Source organism: Rattus rattus, chromosome 2 (genome assembly GCF_011064425.1).
Source record: "Rattus rattus isolate New Zealand chromosome 2, Rrattus_CSIRO_v1, whole genome shotgun sequence".
NCBI classification, from domain to species: Eukaryota; Metazoa; Chordata; class Mammalia; order Rodentia; family Muridae; genus Rattus; species Rattus rattus.
Genome location: NC_046155.1, coordinates 152,278,705 through 152,296,946, shown reverse-complemented (window position 1 = coordinate 152,296,946; position 18,242 = coordinate 152,278,705). Strand labels below are relative to the sequence as shown.

The window sequence follows — 18,242 nt, the reverse complement described above, 5'->3', positions numbered from 1 at the left end:
GAAGGAGCACACTATCCAATGACAGCGGGGCCTGGGTGTGATGGGAATGTCCCCTTGCCCTGCCCTTGGCCTCCCTGGCTCACCTGTTGCACCTGGTAACCTGTTAATTACTTTGCCTTCCTGGAAGCTTCCTATTCCCATCTTTGAGGTTCCCTATGGTGCAGTGCACCTCCATGAGCTGGGGCTGAAGGCAAGTGGGAATCCTGAGGTATTAACAGACCAAATCCAGCTTCATGTATATTCCCAATGCCCACAGGGGGCGCCAGCGAGCATGAGAGCCAACACAGGAGCTCATGGGATGAGAAAGGGGGCGTGGTGGGGGTGAGGCACAAAAGTCTAGGGTGTAAGGAGAGAACAGGAAATGACAGACCCAGGAGGCTAGTTTTGCTCAAAATGCTCTGTTTATTGCTCTATTCAATGACCACGAGCGGATTATAAAAAGACACCAAATGTCTCTGTATGCCGTGGAATAAATATTTAAAGTCAGCGATAAAAACACGTGGCTCCAAGATAACACATGTTGCCAAAGAGTCATGCATGCCCTGCTCATGGGCTCTCAACACACACATGGACAAGGGAACACACGGAGCGACATGTAGCGAGGAGACATTTGGGGTTTCCCATAGTGACACAGAAAGATGCCTCGCAGGTCTGGAGCCGTCCCCACCCTACTCTTGGAGGGCCCCCTCAGGGCTCAGATCCTTAGGGTTTCCCACTGTATCTGTCCTCTTCCTCTCCAGTGTCTCATAGGCCAGAGATGCCCACCCTTGCCCGGGAACCTTCTTAGCTGGGATCTTGGTCAACCACCACATTCTCCCTGCCTCGTCTCCACCATCCACATCCTGTGAGGCCAGAGATTGGTAGGCCTCTCTGCCTGGGGAGCAGGGTGGGTGTCTGGGAATGGCGATGTGGGTGAGGGCTGAGGGGTGAGAGCTCAGATCAGTACTCCTTTCCTGGCTGAGGGGACACAGTGTTTGGTACAGATAGCTGTGATGGATGGACAGACAGAACATGTTGTGGTAGGACACTTGGGGTGTGGCATGAAAACATTTTGGACCAAGTAGCTGTGGAACCATGGTTAAAACTGAGGCCCCAGGTCTATACGGTGTGGGTCAGGCCCAGGGGCCCCAGGCCTGGCCTGGCACATTCCTCCCCTGCCCTCCCGAACTCTGCAGTATGTACAGTAGAAGAGCTAGGCTTGGGGTAGGGACCAGGCCAGGACAACAGATGGGGGCAGACTGAAGGGGAGAGCCAGGGAACAGGCCCAGGACCCAAGGTCAGACCTTGGGTAGCTGGGGTGAAGGCCCAGCCTCAGGCTCGGCAGTGCCCAGTGGATCTCAGAGGAAGAGTGTGGTCACTCTGAGGACTGGAGGGATAGCTGCTTCTCATAGAGGCTCATGGCGTGGTGCACAAACTGATACTGTTCGCATGTTTGGATCATGCCACCCCTGCCAATAGAGATGCAGTAGGCTGCAGGAGGGGATCCCTAAACACTAGGGCCACCGGCTGGTCTGCAGCTTAGAGAGACCAACTCTCCCCAGCCATTGCCCCTTCCTGGGATACACCTTTGTTTCAAGCCCCCGTCCTTCCCGCAGGCTGCCTCTCTTCTGCCTTCCTCCAGAAGAGAGCTGACTGGATTCTGCTCTCTCCCATTTGGTTTTTCTGCTCCCTCACACACCATGTCTGGTTTGTCAACTGTCCCCGGACTCGTGCACACATCGCACTGCCACCCTCTCCTCCCCTGACCGGTGGGCTGACCTGTCCTGACGGAGCTGGCACGTGGTCTTTAGGATGTCTACCACGCCCTCACGTCGCAGCTGCTGGCAGCAGATGCTGGTGGCGATGAAGCACCCAGTTCTCCCAATCCCTGCACTGAGGGCCAACGGGATGATGGGGTGAGGGACAAGGCAGCCCAGGAATGGGGGTGGCCCTGCCCCAGTGGGTGGCCAGGAGAACCTACCTGCAGTGAACAATGATTGGGGAACAGTGGGGTCCCTCTTGCTGGGCTGCCTCCTCCACCTCCCGTACCAGGTGCAGGAGTGGGGGTGCCCGGTCGGGGGTCTTCTGGTCAGGCCAGGATGTGAACCAGTAATGCTTCAAGCCTCTCTCTTCAGTCCCTCTCTGCCCAAGAGAGAAAGAGAGAGAGTCCCCCCCACCCCCAGATACATGTGAATGCTTTCAGACCTAATTGATCCAAAGATGGAGATGGGAAGGGAGGAAAGGAAGAAACATACAGAGAGTAGGGATCCTTAGTCCCCCCTCTACCATATTGCTTAATGGCACAAGACCAATCAGTGTGCACGTGTGTGTGCATGTGACATTGACCTCTAAACTCTAAAATCATCCAAGAAAGGCAAAGGACCTCTTCTCTAATTTATTACTGTCTGAAAGTTCCTTATCCTGCCAGATGATCCAGGTATCCCTTAGTCACATGACCAAGAGCACAGGCGCCATGACTGCCCACCCTATTGTCCTCATTAGCCGTTGCTAGCCTCCTCTTTGCTTTATCATCCCAGGGTGGGAAGATCCAACCTTCCTCCTCCCTGACTGCCAATGACCCATAGTATCAAAACTGTACCCCCAACCCAGATCTGGACACTGCACTGTGTTTAAGACCTTTTGCCGGCTGGGTCTGATGGTCCAGGCCTGTACGTCTAGCTATTTGGAAGCCTGAGGCAGGGAGATCACAATCTCAAGGCCTGTATGGTCTGCAGAGCAAGTTCCAGGCCAGCCTTGGAAACTTAGTGAGACTGTCTCACAAGGAAGAAAACAGTCAAAAAGGCTGGGGATGTAGTTCAGAGAGAGAGAGAGAGAGAGAGAGAGAGAGAGAGAGAGAGAGAGAGAGAGAGAGAGAGAGTGTGTGTGTGTGTTCTGGCCTTGTGTGAGTGAGGACCTGGGTTAAATCTCTAATCCCACACCAAACCAAGAAACCCTTCACTGTGGACTGAATGCGGTGGCTTCCTCCCCCGCCTTCAGACCTCCTTTCCGCCCTGGGAGAATCTGAAGATGGGTCAGGAGCCCACCCCTTCAGATGTGATTCATACCCTTAGATTAGAGACCCCAGGAAGTAAGGACACAATCTAGGAAACGAGCACACGTGTGTGCTGCCCATGCAGCTCTGCCTTCTGTGTGCTAGAAGAGCCCACCCCTGGTCACCCCTTACCAATCCCCCAGCACCCCATACAGCACTTCCTGGAAGCAGTCTCCACCACAGATAAGCCACTCAGAAGACTGTCCTTCTGTAGCCTTGCCTATCTCTAGTCGGTGTTTACCACCTTACGGGTGCTCCTTGAAGGGAGAGTCCAGGACGTGGTTATGCCCCCCACCCCACTACCCAACCCAGAACCACAGAGCAGGTGCTCAGAAGCACCCTCAAACCACGAGACGTCCTGGCTCTTCTCTAGCCTGTCTCATAGCCTCTCTATTTGGAAGATGGTTCCTCATGTCCTTGGGTTACTCTGCTGTGACAGTGACCACAGCACCTGCCCCTCACTCCCTGGCCTTCGGGGTTTCCAGGAAGTCTTGGCGTTAGATGCTCACGTGGACAGTGTCCACTTGACAGCACGGGGCTAACACGCCCTGGTGCCTTGTCCAGCACTGTATCCAGTGAGAGACAGGGCAGCTCAGAGGCACAAACGTCAGGCCCTGAGCTCTTTTCTGTGGCTGAACCCTATGGCATCAGGGTCAGGCTGTTTCTGAATGAGGCATCAGCTTCCTGGTGCTTGACTTAACTTCTCTACCTTTCTGGGCTATCACAGGGGACTCCACCCTCCACAAACACATCCCATCACTTCTCCAAACTCAGAACCTTCTGACGCACCAAAGGAACATCTCTCTTCTTCTGCTTATTCCGGAAGCAGCACAACCTTGCAGCCGGAGGACACTGTCCTCTGCTCTTCTGAGCTGCTTCGTGCTGCTCAGATTTTGTGTACTTTCCTTTTTCCTGCCATTCCCATAACCATAACCATGTGCCCAAAGCAGCAAGGAGTGCCTGCCCTCTGCTGGTGGACATTTGGGGTGCATCAGATTGGAAGCCAGCACCCCAGTGGAAGGGACATCACTGTCACTCAGTCATAAGGAACTCTCAGTTAGGACTACGCTGGGAGCCCTCGAAGCCTCCTTGCCCAGGTGGTTCTGGACTTGAGAAGGGGTGAAGAGGAGCTGCTATGGTCAGCAGTGCACAGCAAGAGCTCAGTGCACACGCGTGCAAGGTGTGCAAAGTGCAGCCGAGGTTCTCTTAGTGTCTGAGTCTGTTGACCCCTGCTTACCAGTAAGTCCTGGGAGTGCCATGGGCCCACGGGTCACCTACAGTAGGCCTCTCAGTACTGTTTTCAGTGGGGGGGTCTCAACTAAGCCTCCCCGACAGCCCTTTTCTGTCTAGGTCCAGGCCTCACCCTGAGGGAGATAAGTCGCAGCCGGTAGTCCTCTGTGTGGATGACTTTCTGCACGGTGATCTCTACGCCGTCGTGGACGACCTGCTCTTCAGGCCAATATTCCGTGCACTTCTGCAAGGACCAAGATCAGCCTGGGTTACGTTCCTATTCCTCTTCCACATCCCTTCCTGCTCCGCTGGGGCCAGCAGACAGGTATACAAGGACAACAGACTTCGGTTTAGAGGCCTGTGGTTGAAACCTTGATTTCATAACCTGTGGCCTTCTCCTCATTTCTGAGCCCTGGTTTCCCCATTTGAAAAAGGAAAATGGGGGTTGGGGATTTAGCTCAGTAGTAGAGCACTTGCCTAGCAAGCACAAGGCCCTGGGTTGGTCCCCAGCTCTGAAAAAAAAAAAAAAAAAAAAAAAAAAAAAAAAAAAAGAAAGAAAAAAAAGGAAAATGGTACCCTTTAATAGGACTCTGTGTGTGTGTGTGTGTGTGTGAGTGTGTATGTGTGAGTGTGTGTGTGAGTGTGTGTCTGAGTGTGTGTGTGTGTGTGTGTGAGTGTGTGTGTGTGTGTGAGTGTGTGTGAGTGAGTGTGTGTGTGTGTGTGAGTGTGTGTGTGTGTGTGTGTGTGTGTGTGTGTGTGTGAGTGTGTGTGTGTGTGTGTGAGTGTGTGAGTGTGTGTGTGTGTGTGTGTGTGTGTGTGTGTGTGTGAGTGTGTGTGTGTGTGTGTGTGTGTGTGTGTGTGTGTGTGTGTGTGTGTGTGTGTGTGCCTATGTGTAGAGGTCAGAGTTAAACTCAACTGTAGTTCCTCATAGGCACCTTGGTTTTTAGGACAGGATCTCCCGGAACTTGCTAAGTAACTAGACTGGCTGTCTAGTGAGCCACAGATCTGCCTATTTCCTGGCTTCCCGAGCACTGAGAATACAACTGCACGCACCACATCTGGACTCATTTACATGGGGATAAAACTCAGGTCCTCAACTGAGAGCTCTCTTCAACCTCCCTCTGAGGGATATTTTCTTTCTTTCTTTCTTCCTTCCTTTCTTTATTTCTTCCTTCCTTCCTTTCTTTTTTTAAATGGAGATTTCAATTAAAGGAGCCTACTCATCGTGAACTTGCACATCAGTGGCAGACTGGGAGGCAGCAGAAGATCATGGCTGAAATCATGGCTACTGGACCAGGTGGGAGAAGCTGGCTCCAGCCCTGTTCAGCTTTGTGCTGCCTTGAGTGTATACCTTAGCTCTCAACACCTCTCATTTCCTTGTGTGGACAGTTGAGTGCACACCAGGCTCACAGGATCCGCAGAAGGATTAATATGCAAATGAGATGCTTCACATGGGGCACAAAGCAAGGAGCAAGGAGCAGTGAACGGGGGTCCCTACCTCGTTCATCTCCTCGATGTTGGTGATCATGACGATGATGGGTGTGCGCTCCTGCCACACCATGCGCCAGAAGTCGGCCACAGTGCTGACGATGGGTCCCTGGGTGGCGATGTACACCTTCTCCTCCCCATTGTAGCCCTGCAGCCACCCAAGTCCAGCCCAGTCAGGTCAGGGTTGGAGGCAGCACTCCCGGGGGCCCCCGTCCCACACTCAGGCTCCTCTTAGGACTTGTAGGAGCCACACTTGCTTGGGGGACAAGTCTGAAGGATAGATCTCATCAGCTCATGCCTCTCCTTTAGTGGAGGACTCTTGGGGGTGGAGCTACATACCCGGATGTAGTTGGCATTGATGTAGGAACTCAGAGGATCTTCGGGGTCTGGTGACGTCAGACGTACCCTGCTGTGAGGATCTGTGGTGGGAGACAGGTGAGGGTGTGAGCTGGGCCCAACCTCCTCCTCCACAGCACCCACATTTCTTCAGTATGTGCTGTCACAGGCCCTGCAGGAATGTCATGAAGAGTCATTCCCTGATGCCTTCCTTTATCTTATAAGGATGAAAGGAGTTAACAGGGGCTGGTGAGGTGGCTCAGAGGATAAAGATGCTTGCTGCCAAGCCTGACAACTTGAGTTGGGTCCCTGGCACCCTTGTGCTGGAGGAGAGAACTGAATCTCACAGGTTGTCCTCAGACCTCCCCAAGTGTGCCCCATACACTTATATGCATGTGCTTATAAAATAAATAAATAATAGTAGAAAGAGAGCTAAAAGGAAAAACCCATAGCCCCTGGGCCGAGAGCAGCACCCAACAGCATATGGCAAATGCTATGTAACAAACATAACTGTCGTGATCATGGGGGTCCAGCAGACCACGGGGATGGAGAAGAACCTGGAGCTGTTGAGGCAGTGACGGAGGTGGTGGGCATCCGCCTCTCATTTCCGTCTCTGCCTAGGTCATGGCGGGTGATAAGGGTGTGGACAGTTCTTGTCGAGAGCGCATAGAAATGGTTCAGGGGAGGGAAGGAGTAAGAGTAGGCAGGAGGGGGGCTTCTGCATGGCCAACAGAAGAGAGTGCTCAAGCAGACAGCTCTGCTTAGACTGTCTTGGTTTCGCCTATCCAGGTTAAGGTGCTGGAAGGACAGATGTGGGCGCTGTCCTCTCTGGCCAGATGTCAGAACTTGGCAATCAGAGAGTCACTGTGGTGGCAGTCACGACTGCAGGTTCACGCCAGCTCTGCTTATGCTGTGTTTGTGAGAAGAGCCTTCTAGATCAACGAGAGATGAATAATCCCTGCCTCAAAGGTAGCATAGCATTGGGTAGGAAGAGAGCTCTGGGGCTGAGGGACAGAGGTGACTGGGACTGGCACAGGGTGGTTGTGGCACCTTTTAGGGGTTGAAGGACCAGGAAGAAAAACAGCAAACATGTTGTCTGACCAGGTGCACAGGCCAAGGCTGAGGCTGGTGAGAGATAAAGCTGGAGAAGAGCCAGATGCCAGACAGTGTCACACGCCAGGCTAGAGAGGGTGACATTGACTGTGTTTAAGGAAGAAGGGGACACGATTAGATTTCTGTTCTGCCTCACTGTGAGAGAGAGGCAAGAAGGAGAAAAAGCCCAAGTCAGGATATGACTGCCGCAATCCGGCAAGTGTCAAGGTCACAGGCTGTCCTGCCTGGCGTCTCTCCCAGAGATGTTTATGCCAGTGCACCCTATGTAAATGGTGCTCATTAGACGTGGACAACATGGAAGACTGAACACTCACAAAATCACTTGATAGTGAGGATGGAAGGGAGGGGGCTGGATCTGAGGGAGTCATCCACCTTTTCATTCAAGAAGAACCAGAGTGTCTCCCAGTTGCTTGCAGTCCTTTTGGGGCTTGAGGTACTATGGGACAGCATTGTGACCCTGAATTTTGATCTTTGCATGGGCTGCTGATGTGATGCTCACCCTGGGACTGTCTACAGAGCTGTTTCGTTTGCTGGACACCAAGCTCTGTGTGCAGCATCCAAATTCTCAGTCCCTGGGATGGGCCTCAGGAAATGTGTGTGATCAGTGGCAGAATAAATCTCAGGGTGTCCCTGATCACAGAGGCTGCCTCTGATGGGCCTTCCATGTTCTTTGTCCCTACTCCCAGTCCTGGTCCAGTTTCTTAAGGTTCAGGGTCACTTCTGCCTGGCTGTACCACATTCTATGTTGAGTGTGGGAGCCTGGAGGTTTGAGGTATGGTTGGAGGAGGTGGGAGCCCATCAACGATCTAGCAGGACCACATAGAGTATGGCTAGCTCCATTCTAAGGAGCAAAGCAAAATGCTGGGTCCTGGGGTAGCCAGGCTGTTGCCTGCAGGAAGAAGAGGAACAGGGAGGATAAGTTGAGAAGAGAGGTGAGTGAGCAGCCCAAATAAGGCATCCTGGCCTTAAATGGTGCTTTGTTTAAACGTAACTACCTAGAGACTGTGTAACCATAGCAACCACAAGTCGATATTTTAAAAGTTAAAAATAAGTCATGACATCTTACATGCTGTTGGAGATGCTGATGGCTTTTTAAGGGCTCACTACTCCACACACTGGGTTGAGTAGGTTTTTGGGGGGCTCACTTCCAACAAGCCACCCCTTCCCTTATGAGGTAGCTCCCCAGAGGGTCTTGATGAAAATGACCTGACAATGGCATCATGGGGTAGAATGGGAATGGTAGGTCGCCAGGTCTAAGCACCTCCGAAGGAGACAAGCCCTGCTCAGGCCTTACAGGGGCATCACTAGGTAGCCTGCCTCACTTGGATACACCCCATGATAGACAGATCACTACAGGATAGCCTCACTTGATACACCCCATGATAGATCACTACAGGATAGCCTCACTTGATACACCCCATGATAGATCACTACAGGATAGCCTCACTTGATACACCCCATGATAGATCACTACAGGATAGCCTTACTTGATACATCCCATGATAGGCAGATCACTACAGGATAGCCTCACTCGGATACACCCCATGATAGACAGATCACTACAGGATAGCCTCACTCGGATACACCCCATGATAGACAGATCACTACAGGATAGCCCTCACTCGGATACACCCCATGATAGACAGATCACTACAGGATAGCCTCACTTGATACACCCCATGATAGACAGATCACTACAGGATAGCCTCACTCGGATACACCCTATGATAGACAGATCACTACAGGATGACAGCACCTCATTCCCTTTGGACTTGTTGGAGGACTGACAGTCAGGTCATACAGGACACAGGTAATCATAGAAGCCCAGGTTTAAAGCCTTGGTTTACTAGCTGTGTGGTTTGAAGTGGAAGAAGCCACTTACCTTCTCTGAATGAACCATGAATGTTTTCTTAAACTATGATATACCCTCTCAGAAGAGAAAGGCCATGCACACGTTTCACTGCTTCAGAGCCACCCTATTTGTAAGTGCTTCTACTCTTGTACTCTATGCCACTGACCAGGAAGGGCGAGGGTCCAGGGACAGAAGGTGAAGCCGTCCCTGCTCATTCCCTTCCCTTTCCTGGTTGTCCCAGCCTCCACCCTATCTCCTATGATGATCATTCATCATCCCCAGGGGCCCTGGACTTGAGGAGGTCCTTCCCAGATGACAGGACCCCGCTTCTCTCCCCACCCTGGGGCAACAGGTACTCACTGGGAAGGATGGTTTTGTACCGATTCTTCCGTACCAGCCCTGGGATATCATATTCTTTTGGATCCACAAAGTTCATGGGGATTTCCTAGAATAGGAAGACATGGGGCTGTGAGCAGCTTCAGGATGGTCTTCCCAGAGGTTCCAAATTCAGAGGCTACTTGCCTCCGATTGCCAGTGCAGGGACCGTCATGAGTTCATGCATTCATTTGACAAGCATTTCCTACCAAGTGAGTTAGCACACACACCCATTTAGAATAGTTACTGGCATATGCCAAGGGCATAAAATAAATAGCACGGCAATTGTCTATTGAGGGCCAGCCTGGTTTGTGATAGACATTCAATAAAAGGCCAAGAGAAAACAACAAGACAAAAAGCGACCTTGCCAGCCAACACCTCCTTCCCTGCTCTCTTTGCAGCAGCAGCCAGCTCTGAGGATGTGTATCCCTGCTGTCTGTCACCCTCTCCTTGGACTTTTGCTTGTGATGTTCACTTTATTTAATAATATTTGCCCACCTTCATTGCCTCCGCACATCTATCTGAGGTCACTTCCTTTAGGAACCCTCCCCGATTGATTGCCTAGTAATAGGAGCTTGCTTCTCCATCCCTTGAGGCAGTTTGTCCCTTGGAAGCAGCTCTGTGTCTGATAGACACCCTGGTGTGTGAAGCCTCTCTGGACCTGGCCTCCCTCTCTTGTCTCTTTTCCTATTTCCCCTTACACTGGCTGAACCTAGAGCCTTGTGCATGCTGGGCAAGTACCCAGCTACTGAGCTAAGACCCCAGCTCTCTTGCTCCCCTACCCTTTTAAATTTTGGGGCAGAGGCTCAGCAAGTGACTTACTACTAATAAACTCATGTAGTCCAGGTAGACCTTGAACTCGTGATCTTCATGACTTGGCTTTCTTTTTTCTTGATTTTCCATTCCATGCCTCCCACCTCTGCCCTGCAGACCCATGCGGGTCTATGTTCACGGTGTCGTACTTGCTGAGTAAACTAGTTTTAGCCCTGTACCTCCAAACTGGCTCTAACTCTTAGGTTCACCCCAACTCCATCCCCTCACTGATGGCCGCTGGGATGCCTGCCCAGGGATGCCTCCCTGTGCAGTTTCTTCTAATCTGTCTCTGGTCTTTGTACAACGCAGATAATGGCACCTTCCTAGGGTTCTTGTTAGAATTAAAAGAAATAATAATTAAAAAAAAAACCCTCACCACACACATGTGCAGAAGTGCACGGAGTGGGCGAGCAGCCCGTGTTCCTTCCTCCTTGACAAAAATTGATGGTATCCATTGAGGAGGAAGGAACATGGAGGACTCTTTTCATGGGAAGAGGTGGGAGCCGAGAGTGGGAGCCGAGGCTGGGTGGTGGAGGTGGGAATGATGTGAGGAAGGTCAGAGTCCCCTGGCCCCATAGTGGACAGCACCTGATGGTGTGGGAGTGGAGCACAAGGCTGGAGAAGAAAACTGGGTTCCAGCACTTTCCTGCAGCACTGAGCCCATGTGGCACAGGGAATGAGCTACCTAACTAGTGAGTCTGATGGGAAAGTGGGCTTTGGGGTCTCAGTCCCTCCATTCTCACTCCTGGGTTCTCTTATTAACTATGGGGTGCAGACCCATGGGGCAAGGCCAAGACTCCCATGACAATAGAGTTTGCTATTTCTGAGGCTCTGCATCAAAAGCACACTCTTGTCTCATTCTGCCGAGGCTCGCTTCAAGCTTGCTTTTTGGTAACAACACAGGCCACCCTTTCTTAAGGCTGAACTCTTAGATGATTACGCACTCCAGGCAGGGGATCGGGACTGTTATTTACTGGACTCTTCTAGATCTAGCACATGTTGGCCAGAAGTTAGGAAAGGAGTTAGGGCCTAAGCTTTAAACCAGGGGAGAAGAGGGGAGACCCAGGGACATGGGGAGACACATCCCTGATAATGGAGGCAGGGGAAGGGGGGGGGAAGATGGAAGAGTGCGAAAACAAAATGTTCTTTTCCAATGGTCCTTGACCCAGCTATGTCTATGCTGCAAGGCACAGGCTCTACCACTGAGCCACACCACCAGGAGGTTGTTGATTTCTATAGCTTCCAAAGCACGGTCCTCGCAACAGATCCGGAAGTATCACTGTTTGCCTGCCACATGGTATTGTCCCCTTTAACTCCTGCAAGGACCCTCCCTGCTAAGTGCCACCGTCTGCCTGACGTTTGGTATCATCTCTCTCACTCCTGCCATTTGTCTGACTTTCCAGGTGAGGACATCAGGTCTCAGGGTGAGAGCTTTCACAGGGGAGATGATGACAAGGAGATGTTAGTCTATTCCATGTTTGGGACTGTACACTCAAGCACTGACTGGCCAGGGGGTGGACCACTGAGTGTACAAAGGGTGGGTGGCCACTTGGAGGGACTCACGAAGAATTCCGCCTGCAGCAAGAAAGGGTCCAGGGCCTTTTCGTGCAGCTCCTCTGCCCGGAGGACACGGGAGGCACTGAGCAGGTACTCATGGGCTGACTCCTCTCGTGGGGACACCAGGTAGCCGAAGCCCTCCTCATTGCAGCCAGGAGTACACATGTCCAGGGTCAAGGAGACATTGGAGCCCCTCCTGCAAGGGTCATAGAAGAGGAGAAGGAGAAAGGCGGTAGGTCAGTGGAGAGCAGGGTGGGCTCCAGAAAGAGGGATGTGACAAGAACCTGTCCTAAGGACCCTACAGCTCTGCCTACACCCCTGTCTTCCCTTTCCCACAGTGGGGTGGAGGCCTCTGTTCCAAAAGCTTCGCCCCCAAACTGTCCCTAATGGCCTTCCCCTGGACTCTGTTGAGGAAGGAGACTCACAGGGGAGAGATCTAAAGTGAGGATCAAGCTCAAGAGTAAAGCTTCAGACCTCTGTAGCACAGTTCTAGAATGAGGCTGCCATGGGGTCAAGTGCGTCTCAGCTAGGAGAGGCCAGGACCCTCTGCATCCAGGGGAGGAGGGAGCCCAAGGGCAGCCAGCAGTAGCAAAGACGTATATGCTGGACCAACTCCAGCACGCACAGTTAAAACATCAGAACAGGGAGGATCCTCATTACATCAGAAGGGACTAACTGAGTTTCAGGGGGCACTAACTGTCTGGGCTTTCACCACGAGGAAGTGGCTGAGCTGAGAAGTATTGTCTAGGTTTTCTGAGTCCTTATCAAGTATTTTTTTTTTTTTTTATGACAACCTGTGGGTATCTCAAACCGGATATGAGTTAGCTTACTTAGCTCTAGACAGAGGGTGTCACTCTCTCCCAAAGCATGCTCATGAAGTCCTATGGGGCACTCAAGGGAAGTAGGATTTTCATGCCCAGGAGGTTTTTTGGGAAACGCTATCTACGATCTCGTTGTCACCTTACAAGTTACAAGGAACACAGGTAAGTCAAAACTTAAGGAATCGTAAGTTAAAAATGCAAGGAAACTAACCCTGACTTCCTCAAGCCAAGGAGAGTATGGGTGAGCATACATGCACACCTGAACATGCCTGTGTGTACATGGGAAGGAACTGTGTTATTATTACTATATGAATTCGTCTTGAGGTACCCTGATCAGCATGCACTACTGGAACAGTACTACATGCTAAGCTGTGAGGATAGCCCTGTCCTCTACACCAGGAGTTAGGATCTACCCTCTAAAGGGAGCTGAGGGTTTGCGATCCCAGGCCCACCCTTCCCCTACCCCTCCCACCTCTCCTGCAGACCCATGGACTTGACGGTCAACGAGGTGGGATCGGCCTCAGGCTTGATGTCCATTACACAGTCAAACACGGGTGTCTCCGGCACCGCGTCCAGGTCCAGAAAGTCATCCTCTACCTTCTCCTCCATCCACTCTGAGTAAGTGAAGGAGGGCTGCCGGCTCACTGATTGTCGTCTGTCCTCTGGGGGCAGTGGGACAGGTGGCTCTGGGGGTGTCTTGAGAAGGTGCCACACCTGGTTGGGAGCACACAGCATCATGGATCTGGGATAGTGCTCGCCGCTCTCTGGGCTCATGGGGTATCTCACGGGATTGAGCTCTCTGATGCTACAAGATTTGAAGCAATGACATTCTTCTAGCTCCTACATGTCAGGTCCCCCCGACCACCCTTCATCACCAGTTTCTTGTGATCTTAATCCTTCTGGGTGGGGTCTGGGGTTATTTCTGCCTCTGCCCTTTCTCTCAGCCCCACTCACTTCTAGAAAGGAGCCTCCTGCTTTAAGGAGATGAACTGGCTGAAGGAGATGAGCCCATCTTTGGGCCTCATTCGGTATCCGGGTCATCCTGCCTATGGATCAGTTGGAGCTGGTGGGAAGTGGGACCTGATTGGGGCGGAGGGGATGGTACTGAGGCTGAGGACGGAGGCACCTTACCAGGGTGGTGATGATGCCCAGGCTCACAGTCAGAGAGACCAACAGCAGACTTGGTGTCCCCCAGGTCCCAGAATCTAGCCAGGCCTGGGGGACATCAGACAAACTGGTCAGTGTACCGAGAGACCGGAGAAGGCAGTATTCTTATCTATTACCCCATCCTGGGTCTGAGTGGGATGACCCCAGAAGGCCTTTGGGTTCTTAGAAGCATCTCTTGAACTCAGATAGCCCAACCAGGTGTTGTGAGGGTAGGATGGGAGCCCCAGCTTCACCCACTCCATCCCATAGTCCAAGGGGTCCCCCAGAGTTTACTCACCGCAGGTCCCAGGTGGTTCAACACTGTGAGCGAGGAGGAGACGAGGTCTGTGGTGGTCTGCAGCCAGGAGTGGCCATGGCCACTGAGCCAGAGCACCCCACAGGCAAGCTGGGGCAGTCGGGGGCGCAGACTGAGTGGACAGCTGCACCCCTTTGCCCCTATATTGCCCTGCAGAGCTCACCTTCAGCCCCCCGGGAAGCTCCCGAGCCTCTCAGACTGGGCAGTGGAGGGAGAGGTGGTGTACCCAGAGGAGACCTCAGCAGTCTTCAGGAGAAAAGCTAATCACAGGCGACTGAGACATCCCTCCCCACAAAGACCCCACAGGTACACACAGAAAGGAAGCCTTCCAGAAAGGCCTCCTTAGACAGGAGCTCTTCAGAGAGCACTCTGAAGGACGCGGGGCCTAGCGACCCGGGATACCTGTCTTTTTATTTATGGATTAGGGTAGGCAGGATACGAGGAAATTAATTCCTGAGACTGTAGCTCAGAACTCCAGTCTTCCCTTCGTTCCAGTCATGAAGACTTGAAGTAACGGAGGCCACCAGAAAGGCCCTCATCCCTCAACATCCCCAGGCAGCCATCTTTGGGAGAAGGAGGCTATCTCTCAACCCACCCTCTCTTCAGGCCCTGGTGAGACCCGTGACATCCTTACCAGGAACTGAGAGGCAGCAAACAGGCACAGGCTGCTTCTGACGGTGAGGGAGTGGCTCCCGGCACCTTGAGGTGGCAGCTTCTGAGCTGGCTCAGAGGGCGGTGAGGGTGGCGGGGGTGGCATCTCTTTCTGCTTGCTGGGGAGTCCTTCACCCTCGTCCAGACCTTCCATCTCTACCGGCTGGGGCAGACCTGCGGAAGGTGGGACAGGAGGGTTGGCCACTTGGCTCTGTCTGAGCTCAGGGCTCTGTGGATGTATGGTGGTCTAGCCCCTACTGGGGCTGCAGCTTTCCTCTCAGTCAGAGAGGCTCCACTTCCAGCAGTCACCCTCGATTAGCAAAGCAATATTCACCTACCTTCGTCAGAAAGAGCTACGTGTGGGTGGACAAATTATTTCTCTTTTATTTCTGCAGTAAGAGAGTTAAAATGGCAGGGGGGTTTTCAGAGTTAATACCGTTCTATTTACGCAGCTTCATTCTTTTCCATTTCTTAAGGAAACAAAAACAACTACCTCAAACTCAATTAAAAAAGCAAGGAGGTGTGTGTGTGGGGGAGGGGGGGAAAGAATACGGCATAAGCAGGCCGTGACCCTGAACAACCCGCCCACTCCCGCTCTCAGAATTTTGTCTTTTGTGATATGTGCTCCAAGTGGGGCTGGAAGACTGAAATCCTGGGGCGGTTATGACTGTGCAACTCCCCTACCTTGAGACCCCCACGCCAATCAGATCAGGAAGCAGAAGTCAGAGCAGTATGGAAGAAAATGTTGGTGAGAAGAATAGATAATGGCTATCTGGCATCTAGTACTGGTATGACTGCAATTGGTATAGCCTAGGGTACTTGTTCTTTGAACCTCAGTTTCCCCATCTGAGAAATGGGGCTGTGTCCAACATTTTAGCCTTTCTCTTTTAGGACAATTTATTATTATTATTATTATTAAACTTGTTTATTTAATATACATGAGTACACTGTAGCTATCCTCAGACACACCAGAAGAAGGATCAGATCCCACTACAGATGGTTGTGAGCCACCATGTGGTTGCTGGGAATTGAACTCAGGACCTCTGGAAGAGCAGTCAGTGCTCTTAACCTCTGAGCCATCTCTCCAGCCCCCTATAATTATTATTTTTAATATGCATAGGTGTATGTGTCTGAATGTGGGTATGTGCAGGGGCCAAGGAAGCCAGAGGCATTGGACTCCCTGGAGCTGGAGTTACAGATGGTTGTGAGCTTGCTGACATGGGTGCTGGGAACGAACTTGAGTCCTCTGGAGGAGCAGCAAGTGTTTTTAACCACAGAGCCATCGCTCCCTATCCCTACTCATGCGTGCACATGCCCTAGTGAAAGGATGGCTCTCTGAGGCAGAGTTTCTCACTTCCCGGTGATGTGCTGTAGGTTCTCCCAGCTAATCCTCCTTCCTGCCCTTCTCCCATCTCCCCTTAGAAATGCTGGGATTTCAGAAGCCATTTGAAATCTTGTTAATTTTTCTATATGGGCTCTGGGATTGAACTCAGGCTGTTAGATTTACATAGTCATCCTCCTGGCTCCATTTTCTTCCTTTCCCCTCTGTCTCAGTCAGGGTTTCTATTTCTACACAAAACATCAGGACCAAGAAGCAAGTTGGGGAGGGAAGGGTTTATTCAGCTTACACTTCAACATTGCTGTTCATCACCAAAGGAAGTCAGAACTGGAACTCAAGCAGGTTAGGAAGCAGGAGCTAATGCAGAGGCCATGGAGGGATGTTACTTACTGGCTTGCTTCCCCTGGCTTGCTCGGCTTGCTCTCTTATAGAACCCAAGACCACCAGCCCAGGGATGGCAACACCCACAATGGGCTGGGCCCTCCCCCCTTGATCACTAATTGAGAAAATGCCTTATAGCTGGGTCTCATGGAGGCATTTCCTCAACTGAAGCTCCCTTCTCTGTGATAATTCCAGCTTGTGACAATTCACAAAACTACAAAACCAGTCAGTACATTCCTGCTTGCTTCCTTCCTTCCTTCCTTGAGGCATCATGAAATCTAGGCTGACCTCAAACTCACTGTGTAGCTGAGGATGATCTTGAACTTATGATCAACGCCCTTCCCTGAGCCCCCACCCTGCCTCCTGGAAGGCCGTGCTTTCAGGTTTGCACCATCACGCTTGGTTTACGTGGTGCTGGGGACCACACTCAGGGCCTGGTTGCGCGCAAGGCAACCACTTTACCGATTATACTACATCTTCATCCCACCCTTGCTTCTCTTACTGAGCCTTGACGCCCTATTAGGGGCAGCACGGGCTGTCACCAAGAGCTCTGAGTGCCTCTGCCCGTGCCTGCAGGGCAGCACTCCGTCCTGATTCTGAAGGTCGCTTTTTCATCAAGGCTATTCAAAAAATCATCTCACCTCTAACATGCTGGCTTAGATCCGAGCATCCTGCTATGGTGTGGGGAACCAGGAACAGCATCCTCACTGAGTTCCAGATGCTGGAGATTTCCATCCGAACTCAGGTCAGCATCCCAACCAAAAGAGCCCGACAGAGTGGATGTGCCCATCTGGGCAGGACAATTGGGATGGGGCTGTCTACACATCACTACCCATGTGGACTTGCATGTGGATGTATGTTGGCTGACAACAGAAGCATGGGGAGCCAATGCAGCTGCACATGTGTCATTCACTCAATATTACCAAGCCTCTCATCAGACTTGGCAGACTCTGGACGGCTCCTTGATGCTGTGGTCCAGCTGCACCTTTGACGTCCCCAGGTGAGCTGCTGCTGTGCCCATTATTTGCCTATTAATTCCCTCCACCTAGAATATTCCTTCAACACCCTGCTCCCCTCCTTTGCCACTGTCTGTGTCACCTAGGAAACCCCTACTCATCTTGCGGTTGACAATTAAATGTCACCGGAACTAGGTTCTGCCCTGATGCCATTCCTTCATGCTACCACCCACCGCAAGATACCTCGGCACGGCTCTGTTCTGAATGCTGGCATACATTAATTCGCTTATTATTCACAGCACACATAGAAGTTGGTACTGCCATCACTCCGCCCCCTTCATTACAAAGGGGAGACGAAGGGCAGAATGGCCAAGAGTTGTGTTTTTTTCCCCTCAAGGTGGCCTGTTGGGTAAATAGAAGAGATGGGTTCGGTTTGAAGCAGTCACTTGGGACTCTGGATACACTACGCTCACTATGGTTTGTAAGATGACTCGTAGAATGTCACTGGCTCTATTCACCCTGGGGGCAGAGTGGTATCGGTTTGTTTGTTGGCATTGTAGGCTTTGATACATATCGACTGGACGCGTGCCTGATGGACAAGTGATATTATTTTACCCTGTTCCTTTTGCTTGTTTGCACGTTTGAGATAGGTGTAGCTCTGGCCAGCCTGGAACTCACGATGTAGATCTCTGAGCTTGAACTCAAAGATCAGCCTGTCTCTCAAGCGAGGGATTAAAGATGTGCACCACCCTGCCTGCCTCGTGCTCCTCTTTTTCTTCTTTTACTCAATAAGGTGGTGGTGCCAGAAAGGGGGGGATAATATATGCTTTTCAGAGA

The 18,242-nt window shown here is 51.7% G+C and overlaps 1 protein-coding gene across 1 annotated transcript in view; it reads right to left on the bottom strand.

Moving 5' to 3' along the window:
* Positions 1-379: 379 nt before the first annotated feature.
* The window catches only part of Ptpn5 (protein tyrosine phosphatase non-receptor type 5), a 56,967-nt gene continuing 39,104 nt past the window's right edge, over positions 380-18,242 (bottom strand). Inside the window, exons 4-15 of the mRNA XM_032893563.1 lie at positions 14,713-14,903; positions 14,061-14,168; positions 13,748-13,831; positions 13,089-13,330; positions 11,802-11,991; positions 9,411-9,495; positions 6,089-6,168; positions 5,760-5,897; positions 4,395-4,505; positions 1,961-2,121; positions 1,759-1,872; positions 380-1,448 (exon numbers count right to left, since the gene is read on the bottom strand). Coding sequence (XP_032749454.1) covers positions 1,355-1,448; positions 1,759-1,872; positions 1,961-2,121; positions 4,395-4,505; positions 5,760-5,897; positions 6,089-6,168; positions 9,411-9,495; positions 11,802-11,991; positions 13,089-13,330; positions 13,748-13,831; positions 14,061-14,168; positions 14,713-14,903 — 1,598 coding nt within the window. The 3' untranslated portion in view covers positions 380-1,354. The remainder of the gene's footprint in view (positions 1,449-1,758; positions 1,873-1,960; positions 2,122-4,394; positions 4,506-5,759; positions 5,898-6,088; positions 6,169-9,410; positions 9,496-11,801; positions 11,992-13,088; positions 13,331-13,747; positions 13,832-14,060; positions 14,169-14,712; positions 14,904-18,242) is intronic.